The sequence below is a fragment of the Stenella coeruleoalba genome (assembly GCF_951394435.1).
Source record: "Stenella coeruleoalba genome assembly, chromosome: 20".
Taxonomy (NCBI): domain Eukaryota; kingdom Metazoa; phylum Chordata; class Mammalia; order Artiodactyla; family Delphinidae; genus Stenella; species Stenella coeruleoalba.
Window position 1 is genome coordinate 19,490,599 of NC_137166.1, and position 12,984 is coordinate 19,503,582.

Here is a 12,984-nt window from a genome sequence, read left to right on the forward strand (position 1 = left end):
CAGTTTCCCAAATTCCAGTCACTTGCACAGTGAATACAAATAAATGTTAATACCTTCCTACTGAAAAGAAAAATGCACCTGGGACTGTCTCTCCTCTGATAAACCATACACTAGCATGTGATGTGACTACTTCTCATCTCTCTAAAACCTTGGATGATTAAAAAAATATGCATTTTCTAAAACCCGACTTTAGGAGAACTGATTCTGACAATAACAAAAGAGTATTCATCTAATATTTATAAAAGATTTGGATGGCACAGCTCAACAGACAGAACAATCTAAAACCATTTCAATACAGTCTCATTCTGTGTAGCCCCTGAGCAATTTATATTTCCCCCAAGTAAAAAATGGAAATAACCATGTCCCTCTTCCCCAGGGAAAATATGAAAGAAATAAGTAAAAAGCATTGGAAAAAAAATTTTTTTCATCATCTAAATGTAAACTCTTCTTTGTTGAAATCAGAGAACTTTTTGTTTGTTTTATTTTACTAACTAAAGTTCTTAAGCATAATTTGTTTCCAAGCATAGTCTTCATCTGAAAGCAAGGGGTTCACATTTTTGGGCAATTTGTTTAAAGCATTAGTTGATTCAGCTATCCGCTAGTTCCCCTGATGATTAAGGGCTTAGATTCTTTAGAGATAAAAATTACAGTACTTCCTATGACTGGTACTAGTAGGTACAACTGTCAACCTAACTGCTAAATCTCTATAGACATCTTTAATGGCATTTCCCTAATCACTGGGATACCTTTTCTTGTGGTAAATGTTTTATATGAATAGAGGCTGAACAAACATCAATATTACAATATTAATCTTAAAAAAAAAATTTGCCCACTATTAGCATAAGTTTAAAAAACAACCATTGAACTGAAATGAATAATAGTTCAAATGAAAACAGACACTAGGTGGCAAACTGCCTAGGCTGTGTGACCTGAGGCAAATTACTTAACTCTGAACCTCAGTTTCCAGTATTTGTAAAGTGCTTAGAACAGTACCAAGTAAATGCTACATGTATTTGCTAAATACAATGAGAAGTAATTTTGAGCTGAAGAAGACAGCCAACCTTGTCAGTCTCAGATAATGAAATTCTCAGGGCAGATAAGAGATTCTGCCCATGAATGAATACCCTCCGTCAAAATCCCGCAGCCATGTTTCTTCAGTATTCACCTAGTTACAAATCCTTCTGCCACCAGTGTATCCCAAATCAGCTCTGTGTTAGGTGAAGACATTCTGCAGCTCTTATTACCTCACCTCCTGCCTGAAGGCCAACCTCAGAAGAGATTTCCTGCTTCATCACTTCATGTCCATTATCTCATCAACATCCCTCTCTGAGACAGGAGAAGTGGTAAAAACAGATCACTCTAAAATACCATTTCCCAAATTTATCTGACCACAGAACTCTTTATTTTATTTTTTTTACTGGAACACCTACATATACCTAGGAGTTGGGAAAACTCTGTTTGAAAACACAAAGATGTCACACTGGTAAAAGTGTCTGTATGGAGGATTTCTAGAATGTCCTGACCATACTTTACAGGTTTCATTAAACTGTAAAATAGCACACCTGTGCCAGTCCAACATACCTTTTATTCTTCCATCTTCAGGATTAAAAATACATAGTTTTTACTGCTTTCACAGTAGTCACCATACCTCTCATAAGTATTTTTTTCTTTTATTAATCATTAGTGTTGAAGATATCTCTAACACTCCTACTACAAGAGCTTATATAAGGAATAAATCAGGTTTTACCAAATAAATTCTACCCCTCACCCATAATCACTTTTATTTCATGCTATGATATGGAGTCTGGATAAGTTTTATAACTAAGAAGAGATGAGCATCACAGCCTTACACTGTTTTGCATCTAAATACAAAATAAATCATTCATTAACCTCACTGATAAAGTTAAGGAGATGTTCATAATAAAAAGAATAAAAGAGAGGGGAGAAAGTGTTGGATATAGTTTTGGGAACTACGCATATTTTTATCATACATGGCTGCTGTCAAAATAGAAGCAAAAAAATGCCTTTTCCACGCCTATTTTCCACCACCAAGTAAGTAAAAACCACAGCCTGTTTATAAGTCATAAGATATATTTTGGGCATTAAGCGAAATAACCTCTAAATTCAAATAATCAAGTACTTATGATGCAAAAGACACTGTGCAAAACCCATACAGAGGGGGCATATACGGAATTAATGTGGTCTCCATCCTCTAGAAGCTAAAAATCTCTCAATTTAAATATGGCTAACATTGAATTAAAGGGGGGGAAACTAGAAAGGGAGGGAAATGTGAAATTCCTTCCAAAAATAAAGTTACTTCCAAAACATCCATGGGTTGGGTATACCATCCACCTATTCCAAAAGGAAATTCAGACAAAGGATGATATAATCACTGAGCCAACTAATGAATGATTCTTCTACCACTCAGTGCCAAAACCAGAAAGTATTTGTCCTATACATTTGAATCATATAACTATTACAAACACTCAAAAAAGTGGGCTAAAATCTAGACACTTTCTTTTATAATGTGCAATAATGACCAAATATTCTAGAGTTCCTAATAAATTTGGCCAGTATCTTCTCATGATCTGTAATACAATTCTAAAAAGCCTTCATTTTAAGCATCAAAATATTTTTTAAAAATAAACGATTTCAGTGATGAAAAGGGAGAATTTTATGTGAATTATGTCTCAATACCAATAAATAGATTCTCTACTGTACAAGGAATGGGAGAAGCAAATGTTTCAATATGTCTTCCTATTGTTAACCTAAATTCAAACTGCTTCCATACCTTCAAGTGTGTGCAGATGCAATGGTCCAAGTCATGGAGCTGATAATCAGATTCCATTATACAGTGCTACAACTTTTTTAAAAATTAATAATCAACCTCTTCTCTTTAGTTTTTTCCTATGCACTTCTGGGCTTCATCATTCTCTCTTCATTAGCACCTCCAGTAGGACAAACCAAAAGGAGATGAGGGGAACTAGGACACTTAAATTTTTTTCAACATTAGGCTTCATGGAGGTAAGGCACCAAATCCACCACCTAAAACAGGGCCTCGGATCAACACTGGGTTTTGCAAATCCATGCAATTCTTTAGTAACTTCAGGCCTAAACGAGATACGTTTTTTAGGTTTGGGGAAAAAACAAAAAAACACCAAATGGTTTCTTTCTGATTCTCCTGAAGCTTAACATTCTAAGAAAAGAAGATGGCACGTTCTTGAGGGCTTTTTTTCCCCCTCTATTAGAACAACAGATAACTGGATTTACTCTCAGATTTATTCTCAGCTATACTGAAAATAAGACAGTTTCACATATAGGTTTACGAAAAATCTAGCGTCTAAGACACAAACTATCGCCCAAGAATCAGAACCTTGAACGAAGCCCAATTTTTTCCGTAAGGGTGTTTTCTTCCTACTAATAACCGACCCTTTAATCGGTGTCACAGCCTATACAACGACCTTTCCTTGTTTAGTTGGGCTCCGGTTTGAGTTCCACTCGCGGCAAAGTGTTTGTCGAGTCGTGTCTGGGAAACATAATCCACCCGCCGAGAACCACAGGGAAGAGTCTCCCCGCGAGGACGCGGCCCGCCAGTGTCTGGTTTCGCATTTTGAATCCCGAGTAGGAAGTGAGACGGCGCCCGCTCAGTTCCGGGAGCCGCGGCGTCCGCGGCGCCGTCCGGAACCGGCCTGGGCCGCGGCGGCCCCCGCGCAACAAGTGACCCGCGCGCGGCTTGCTCCCCTGTGCCCCCGGCCCCCGGCCCCGCCGACTTACGATTTCCGAGCGGCCGTCACGGCAGGCGTTCTGGAAGCGCGCCTGGCGCTCCTCGTGGGGCCGGTCCCTGAAGCCCGTGTACTTAATCTGCAAGGCAGAGACGGCCCGAAATCAGAAGCCAAATCCGCGATGCCGCCCGCCCCGCGCGGCACCGATAAGGGCAACCAGAGTCTGCGGGCAGATGGCTGCCCGGGCGAGACTGCCCCTCCGCAGGCGCGCCGGCGCGGGGTTCCCGGGAGCCGCGCCGCCCAAACTTTTCTCCGCCCGGGCCCGCTCGGGGCGCGCCGCGGCCTCCCCGCCGCCCGCCTGCCTCACCTCACATTCGCGGCTCAGCTTCCTGAAGAACTCCTCGTTCTCGAACTTGCTTCTCTGGTCGGGCACGACGCGCGGCATCTTCCCGCCCTGAGGCTGCGCCGGCCGGCCGGGCTCCGGGCTTCCGCGGGCACCCGCTGGCCGGCTCTGCGCTGACCGACTGACCGCGCACCCGCGGCGCCCTGACTCTCGCTTCTCTTTGTTTCAGGCGCCCGCCCGCGTGGGCTCCCGCGCCGGGAGTCTGAGGTGCCGCCGCCCGCTCGAGCCCAGCCCACGCCGCCGCCGCCGCCGCCGCCGCCGCCGCCGCCGCCGCCTCAGCAGTTGCCTACCGCCCGCGCGGACCCAGCACTCGCCGCCTCCGGCCGCCGCCGCCGCCGCCGCCACTTCCTCTCACCGCCCACCTCGCTAGCCCGCCCGCCCCGCCCCCGTCGGCCCCACCCCTCCTCCTCGCGCGCCCGCCCGCCCCAAACTCCAGCAAACAAAACGCACCATTCACAACTCCGCGCCGCGCATGCGCTGCCCGTCCGCCCTCGGCGCCGCTGGGCTGCAGCGAAGCGGAGCTCCTCCCGCGGCGCGGCCCTCTTCCCCTGGACCGCCCGCGGGCCACTTGGTGTGGAATCGTCCGGTGGGGATCTGCTCGGCTCTTGGAGACAGGGAGCGGCCCGTTAGGGTTCTTCCTTTCCACTGGAACTTTTGGGCTCCACAGCAGCGCGGAGTAACCCCAAAATGTCACGTGAACGCGAGGAAACTTCAGTCCTTGGAGACTTTGCGTCCGAGAACCGACCGGGAGGGGTGTAGGCTGTGCACATCAAAGACTAAAGGTGGAAAGAGACCAGAGAATCCATCTGAATCCGCATAATGGTGGAAAAGTCGGAGCTGTTGGAGTCAGAAGGGCCTCAAGTGGGATCTTACTCAACTCCCCTGCCTGCTGGCTGAGGCCCTTAGATAGGCACTGGACCGCGCTAAGCCTCAGTTTGCGTTTTTCCAAAATGCAGGCTCTCACAAGCTCGCAGTGTTAGCATGAGAGCCTTTATGCAATTCTAGCAGATAATGAGCACTCAATAAATTTAAGTTTCTGAAGAACAAGCTGACTTATATAACCCAATACCAGTTCATATATTTACACAAATGTGCAACAAGATCCACAAGTTCTAGGGAAGTCATTTAGCCCAAGCTGGAGAGACCCTGATATGGGATTCATGGCAGAGCTTGACTCAAAGTTGGTCTTCAATAAATTCTGATCCTTAAAATCTCAGCTTGTCAAAAACTCAGTCCAAGTATGGCAAATAGGTGCCAACTCTGATTGACAGTAGCTGGACTTATTGCAAAGGATTGTGAGGATACACTTAAGTTCACAGGAATTAGTGCCAAGGGCAGTTGGCAATGTCTGCCTGAATGCAGGATTTGGCAGACTTTCCCACCCCTTTCTAGTCCAATCCAATCTCGTTTTTACGGATATGGAACTCAGCTAGGATGATGGAGTATCCTGGTTTTAGCAGTGAAAGTCCCATGTCCCAGGAAACCACTCAGTCCCCGGCAAACTGGATTGGTTGTTCACCCTGAGGTCCAGTTAGTGACTGATTGCCCGAGGTCAGGGAGAGAGTTTTCAGCAAAATCAAACCTGTAGGCTGGTGGTTTTAACAAACACACTCTTTCTGAATAGCAAACATAGAATCAACTCCTTCTAAGGGCATGCTGCCTGGCCTACACCTAGCCAGTGTGAATGTATGTCTGTACACAAACAGAAAGGGTATACATAGTTATGGATGTCACCAACCACTGTTGCTGGGCCTCCAGCTATCCCAGAATCTTTCCCTCAGGTGTCTTTCAATTGCAAGTGACTGAAAACCAATTCAAAAAAACTTAAAGCTAAAAAGTTGTCAGTTTTACTTTAAGTAAACAAATCACAGAGAGGGACTCTTGGTTTCTCCATTGCTTCTCACTGCTAATTCTCTCAGCATCTCTTCGATGGCATTCATTTCCTGACAAAGGATGGGAGCAGCCACTTCTCCATCTCCAAAGTCTCCATCTCCCAGATTGGCCCAGTCTGGGTCATATACTCTCCCCTCTGCCAAAATCACCATTTCCAGGCAGATGTGATGACACTGGCCAACTTCAGTCACATGCTCTCCCATTGCGGATTGGGGGCCTGAGATTGGCAGCTTCAGAGAGAAGCTGATGGTTGAAAGAAGGGAATAGCAGTTTTCCCAAAAGGAGGGAGTCAGAGTAGTACCTGGTGGGCCCACTGAACAGTTTGTATCAGCTACATCTGGCAAAAGGTGCCATTTTAGTTTCACTGCCTAAAGATTCTGGTGAAACTGAAGGGGGAAACTTCACATCAGCACAAAGCGTGGATACAACCAGCCTTAGAACATCTGCACTTTATGTTGGGAGGTAAGTGAGGCAGCCTCTACCCCAAGTTACCAAGGCAGGACTAAGTCACTCACAAGGAATAGAAGTTTTCATCCATCTGCTGCTTCTCCCTTAAGTCTTTCCAGTTCAACTAAGAAGACCTTTGGGCACTAGGACAACACAGCCATTGTTTAAATGAGAGGAAGATGATGAGTTTGCTCTCAGTCAATATGGACTGTGGTCTGGGGAACAGAGTTTCTGCTGTTGACTTCAATAGCAGGAAAAAAGGATATCCCATGTGATACCATGCAACACCACCACATTCTGTTCAGGTAGACATTTGTGTAAAACCTTTCATTTCTGTCTCCAAAAGATGATTCACAGGGAAGCACTCTTACTCCACAGTGGGTCCAGGTAGGGCTCACGGACCTGCAGCTGACCTTGGTGTTTGGATTCTAGCAATAATCGTTTCTGCCCTGGGAAATGTGGAATAAATAAAAGTTGAAATCTCACTAGAGTGGCCTAGATGCTCAGACAGACATGAACTTCTTGTTGTTGTTGTTCCCAAGTTTTATTCAAGAACTCATACAAAATATTCCAGATAGTTGAATTTTAATCCTCATCTTCCCCCACTTCTTCATCTTGATTAATCTGGAAGAAATGCAATTCGTAACTCTCTTTGCTGTTAGCAACTACGCATAACCAATCATGTAGATTATTCTTCTTCAAATATTTTTTGGTGAGATATTTCAAATACCTTTTGGGAGAAGGCACCTCAGACATTACAGTCATCCTGCTCTTGCTTCTCTTGATTGTTACAACCCCTCCACCAAGTTTCCCAGCTTTTCCATTCACTTTGATTCTCTCCTAAAGAAACTGCTCAAAATTGGCAGCATCCATGATTCCATCTTTTGCGGGGTGGATGCTGTCAAGGGTAAACTTCAGTACTAGCTTCTTTTTTTGCCCCCGTTCGCCACAGACTTTTTCACAGGGGCCTTGGCAGCAGCAGAGGCAGAAAGCCCCCATGAACTTTTTTGACAAGGAAAAGGTCATGGTCAAGACAAATCCCTTCTAGGCTTAAGGGGGCAGGACTCGGAGCAGTGGGAGTTCAGAGCAGGACAGAGCACTCTAAGTGTCAGCCTCACGGGGGTGGGGGTTGGGGGGGATGACGGCCTGAAGGAAAGGGATGGGAAAGTCTGCCAGGCGGACCCAGAACAGCAGCACCACAGACAGCCTTTGGCAACTCCAGGCCACAGGGTAACCCACACTCGCCATTGTCTGGCGTCCAACCGGCCAGGATGACCGGGAAACGAGCCGCAGGCTGAAGGAGGCCATCTCCTCGACTGACCTCTGTATGCCTTTTTTGGTTGTTGTTAAATTTTTTTCACTTATTTTAAAAACTGGATTAAAGGAAATTAATAAAGGAAAATTTCACCTACATCAGGTATATTTAGCTCTGTGCTTCTGTCCAGATGAGTATGGATTGGTCCAGGCACCACCCAGTGAAGGAGTTTGCTAAGAGCCAGCTCTAGTAGGGCCCACAGATGAAAGCCTGAGGGTGTCTGTCCATTGCCTAGAAACACCCTCCCAACCCCACAAACCTGGCTGAATTCTCTGAAGCCCTGCTGCTCGGAGCCTTCCTCTCCTAAGGATTCCGTCAGCCCAGGGCCTCCTCTCTCCTGCTTTCCCAGTGGGCAGCTGCTCCCACTGATCTTGGATGGTGGGCAGAGAAACCACAATACCCCTGAGTAGGGTATTGAGGGAACACGTAATTGTCTGGTCCAACTGTGAAACTCTGAACTGGGTGCTTTTTTGCCCCTTATGTCAGTTAATTCCCACAACCACCTTCTAAGACAGTCCTCCTTGTCCCTGTCTGACAGATAAGGAAATAGAGGCTCCGAAAAGGTAAATAAGTGACCACAGGACATGGACAGGACCCTGATCCATGAGAGGTAATGAAATGGCTAAGCCTTTGGGGTGTATCCTCTTTGTCCACTCCTCAGCATAAACCTGCAAGTTTGTTGTTATTGACCCTGTTCTACAGATGAGAAAACTGGGGTTCAGAGGGGCTGGTGCCCTTAACCATTCCATTCCAAGGCCTGTACCGGTAGAGATGCCAAAAGTCCTGCTTGTCTCCTTAACTGAACTGCGAGCTTGTGGAGAGCTGTGGCTGGGGTCATTCCTCCTGAAGCACCCTACCATGCTCCCAAAGGGGCCCCAACGGGTTGAATGAAGGGGGTCCTACTGTGGGCCTTGAGGCAGGACGTGGCTCTTGCCCTTGATGGTTGCACATTCCTGCCCCCTGAGCCCAACTGTTTGTCCCTCCTTGGCTTGGAAGGTCAAGGCCTAGACGTCCTGCCTCCCAGGTCCAGCAGAAAGGATGGCTTTATACAGATCTGGTCTTAGCTGCCACCCACACCTGTCTCTCCTCAAAGTGAGGGTGAAGTCCTTCCAGGTCCCTGAGCCACTGGTGCGCTATTTTCTGAAGAAACAGTTTCCCGTCAGTTAGTGAGGAAATAGTGTACCATCTTGAAGCTGAAATAGGATCTGGAGCCACAAATGAATGTTGAGGGGGGTGGGAGAGAAGGAGAATTAGGGGCTGGCACAGAGCCACTAAAGCCTGGCTCTCCCCAGCTTCTAGTTTTTGGATGGAGATGAGCTTAAGTCCAGGATGAGGGTATCATCTGCCTAAATGAGGCAGTTTCCTGAGCCCTAAATAATTTTTTGGAGATATAATTTACATACCATACAATTCACCCTTAGGCCCTTAAGAATTTCCCCTCTGGGAGGTTTTCCCGCTTCTTAACTGCCCTGCCACACTCCCTCCATCAGCTCAGCCATCCCAGAGGGAGAGGAAAGCAGAGAGGAGCAAGTTTCCCCAGAAGAGCATTTCTCCAGTGTTGGGATCAATAAACCCGTTTGCTTAAAAGGAACCAGATGATTTCATCCTTGTAATTACAAGTTTGACGTTTGCAAATCTTGCCCAGGCTCCAAATGAGCCTCTTTGTCATGGGAGGTGGAGGAGTTTGTCTGGATGGCTGGGGTTGGGGACTGAACCTGGTGTGGTGGGAAGAGGGCCAGGCTGGTGTCAGGAGGCCTGGCTGACCATCTGTGAGGGCTGCTGGACTGCTCCCCTTCCCCTCCCCTACTCTCCAAGTTTCTGGAGGGTGATGGGAAACAGACTACACTAGGGAACTGGAGAATGCGGTGCTCTAACCACAGTGCCCTCCTGCTTAAACCCCTCCCCCAAGTCTCCGGTCTGCCTATGGCTGAGAGGCAAAGTCCCTCAGTCCAGCATTCGTGATCCCCTGACAGTCATTACTTTCCTTTCCAATCCCATCTCCCATCATTTCTCCCCATGGCACCCTGTAATCCAGCCACACTGGCCTGCCTGCGTTTCCCACATGCCTCAGTGCCTTTGCTCTAACTGTTCCCTCTACTGAGCATGACTTCCTCCCTCTTCTCTGCTAGGAAAACTCATACTTTTTCTTTAAATATGAGTTCTCTGCAGAGTCCTCTGCAGAGTGACTGCACCACAGTGTCACCTCATTCTCTCCGTTGTGTCCATTCAATATGCCAGGGAGATGGTCAGCACACCTAGGACACAGCAGTACCCTGGGTTCTGGAAGGAGTTGGCTCCCCAGTAATTTGTGTTTATTTTACTTCTGTGCAGGCTTCATGTGGGTGTCTCTCACTCCACCCTTACATTTCGTTTTAATTATTTAAAACTTGTGTGTATTTATTGTAGAAAATTTAGGAAATATAGGAAAAGAAGAGAGTCCACCACTTCAAAACAATCACTGCTAACATTTCAGTATATTTTCTTTGGCCTCTTTCTATCCACATTTCTTCACCCAGCTATGACATTCTATATGTACAGTTTTGAATGTTCCATTATGACCTAACCCTATGGCGTAAGTATTTTCCCACGTAATCATATAAAACTCCTAATGGCATCTTGGCTGATCCCCTGTTGTCGGACATCTATTTAGGTTGTTTCCCATTATTCACTGTTATAAAATAAGGCTTCTGTGAACATCGTGGTGCTTAAGGCTTTTTCTTAAAAGTTTTGGATAGTGTTTTTAGGGTCAGTTTCCAGAAATAGATCCACTCTGTCAAAAGACACAGGCATTTTAAGCTTCCTGATACCTGTAGCCAAATTTCTCTTTGGCACTGCCTCTTCTCTCTTCTTGAGTCTTAAAAATCTGTCCCTCCTCCCTCCATTTCTCTTCTCACTATCTCAGACACAGGAAATGCCAACCAAGAATAAACCAAGACCTGCAGAGAGAGATCAATGGATCAATAAGGCAGGTTGAATAATTCAACACTCAGTTCTGCTCATTCATCAACTCTTGAGTCCAAACGCATCCTCTTTTACCATCTCTCCTTTTGTCTCTCTGCTGATACCTTGACACCTTGCTCTGTTCTTGGATTCTTTCCCAAATTTGACAAGCTCTAAACCATCCTTGCAGTCAGGGCTTCCCATCATGCTGTAACATGGCCTTATAAATAGGCAGCCAGAATTACTAGCCAACGTCCACCTCACCGGCCTGCTTTCCCTCTAGGAACATGAGGAATAATTAATAAAGCAGACAGTAGCCCTCTTCCTCTAGATGACGCTTCTGAGTGAATGGTCAAGGAGTTCAGCTTCAGACTGTTCCAGCCCTGCCTAACTTCCTCTGTTTAGCTTGCTTCTTTCCCCTTCTCAGCCAAGCAAATTCATACTCTTCCATTAAATGTGGGTTCAGAGGCCTCTGAGAAATCTTTCTCAACTGTGCTGAGCAGAATGACTGCCCCATAGCATCCCCTCACCAATGCCTGCCCTGGAGGCTAAATGCAACCTCCTCAAGGACACCTCACAGTCTTGGTAGCTTCCCCAGCCCCACCTTATGCTAACTTCATCTTGCTCCCTCCTGCCCAAGGGGAGCTCCCAGCATGCCTTGCAGCTTGAGTAGTGTTGGTGATTAACATGGACACAGAGATGCACCACCCAGATCTCTCTTCAGTGAAGGACTTGTTACCCCAGCAGATGGGATGCTCTTATCCCCCTCAGGGATTTCCTGAGCTGCAGAGAGCTACCTGCAGGTCACTCTTCCTTCCTGGGCAGCTCACATCCAATGACTGATCAAGATGGGATTGTAAAGGCCCAGCAGGGCAATGCTGATGGGTCATAATAGCTCTAAAGCTCCCCGTGGAGTCAGCTGAAGCTGCTGTTGGGCCTGCAGTGGAGCTTGGCTTCTCCCTCCACCCAGTTCTGCTTCCTTCCTCTCCCATCAACAGGTTCTGATCCCAAGGGCACTCCTTAAAAAACAGCCTGTGGCACTTCCCTCGTGGCGCAGTGGTTAAGAATCTGCCTGCCAATGCAGGGGACACAGGTTTGAGCCCTGGTCCGGGAGGATCCCATGTGCCATGGAGCAACTAAGCCTGTGCGCCACAAGTATTGCACTCTAGAGTCCATGAGCCACAACTACTGAGCCCGTGTGCCACAACTACTGAAGCCTGCACGCCTAGAGCCCGTGCTCCCCAACAAGAGAAGCCACCACAATGAGAAGCCCACGCACCACAATGAAGAGTAGCCCCCACTTGCCACTAGGAAAAGCCCACGTGCAGCAACGAAGACCCAACGCAGCCTCAAAAAATAAATAAATTTATTAAAACAAAACAAAACAAAAAACAGCCTGAAGGTAAAGCTTCCTAGAGAGCTCAGCTGTGACAAAGAGTGATTCCCAAGCAAGCTTCACTCAGTGCCATATCCCTTACTTTACCTGGGCCTGTCCTGAGCTAGATCCTGCCCAATGAGAGGCTGTGGGTAAGCCTTCTTTATAAATATGTGTTAATGTCTTAAGTTTTATTTTTAAAAGTGTTAAAAAACTGTTTTGGAAGAGATATGAGCCATTTTGGGACAACGGTTGTCTGGTATGAGCTGAGATTCCTCCTTTGTATAATATGCACACTACATAACATTTGCTTTAGTACAAGCAATTTTCCAAACACTTTCTCACTGGACTCTCCCAAGGTAAGGAGGGAAGGAATGACTGTCCTATTTTGTAGCTCAGAAAATTGAGACTCAGAACAAGTGATTGATTCTTTTAAGGGCATGTGGCCAGGTAGCTCCAGAGATCCCAGGAGAGCAAAGGAGTCCTGAAGTTGAAGAAATTCAGTCCTTTCAATCTTTGTCAGAGCAACCTGATGTCAGAGAGCTTTAGTGACTTGCCTGAGAACCCAGAGCTAGCTGGTTCCTCAGATTTCTAATCAAAAAATTGAGGACAGAGACATCTACTCATACTTGTCAAGATTGTTTTGGCTTCAAGTGACAAAAACCCAATTAAAACTAACTTCCACAAAAAAAGGGAATGTATCAGTTCATTTAATTGAAAATTCTTGGTTCAGGCATGGCTAGATCCAGGTGTTCAAGCACTGAAACCAGAAATCTGTCTCTGTCTCTCTGTCTCTGTCTGTCCGTCTGTCTGTCTCTCTTTCTCTCGGTCTCTTTGTTATGTTTTAGCTTCATTCACATGCTGACTCACCTTCAAGAGGTAAGGACTA

General features: G+C 46.4%; 1 protein-coding gene and 1 pseudogene across 3 annotated transcripts in view; both read right to left on the bottom strand.

The window, feature by feature from the left end:
* The window catches only part of CBFB (core-binding factor subunit beta), a 60,277-nt gene extending 55,843 nt beyond the window's left edge, over positions 1–4,434 (bottom strand). For both annotated transcript variants that reach the window (XM_079906472.1, XM_079906471.1), the window contains exons 1-2: positions 4,090–4,434; positions 3,775–3,861 (exon numbers count right to left, since the gene is read on the bottom strand). In XM_079906472.1, the coding sequence (XP_079762598.1) occupies positions 3,775–3,861; positions 4,090–4,167 (165 nt within the window). In that variant the 5' untranslated portion in view covers positions 4,168–4,434. The remainder of the gene's footprint in view (positions 1–3,774; positions 3,862–4,089) is intronic.
* A 2,616-nt stretch (positions 4,435–7,050) lies between these two features.
* Positions 7,051–7,773, bottom strand: LOC307179121 (large ribosomal subunit protein eL22-like; annotated as a pseudogene). Its single transcript has 2 exons — positions 7,705–7,773; positions 7,051–7,433 (listed from the first exon to the last, which is right to left on the bottom strand). The product of its transcript is annotated as a large ribosomal subunit protein eL22-like (transcript).
* Positions 7,774–12,984: the final 5,211 nt, after the last annotated feature.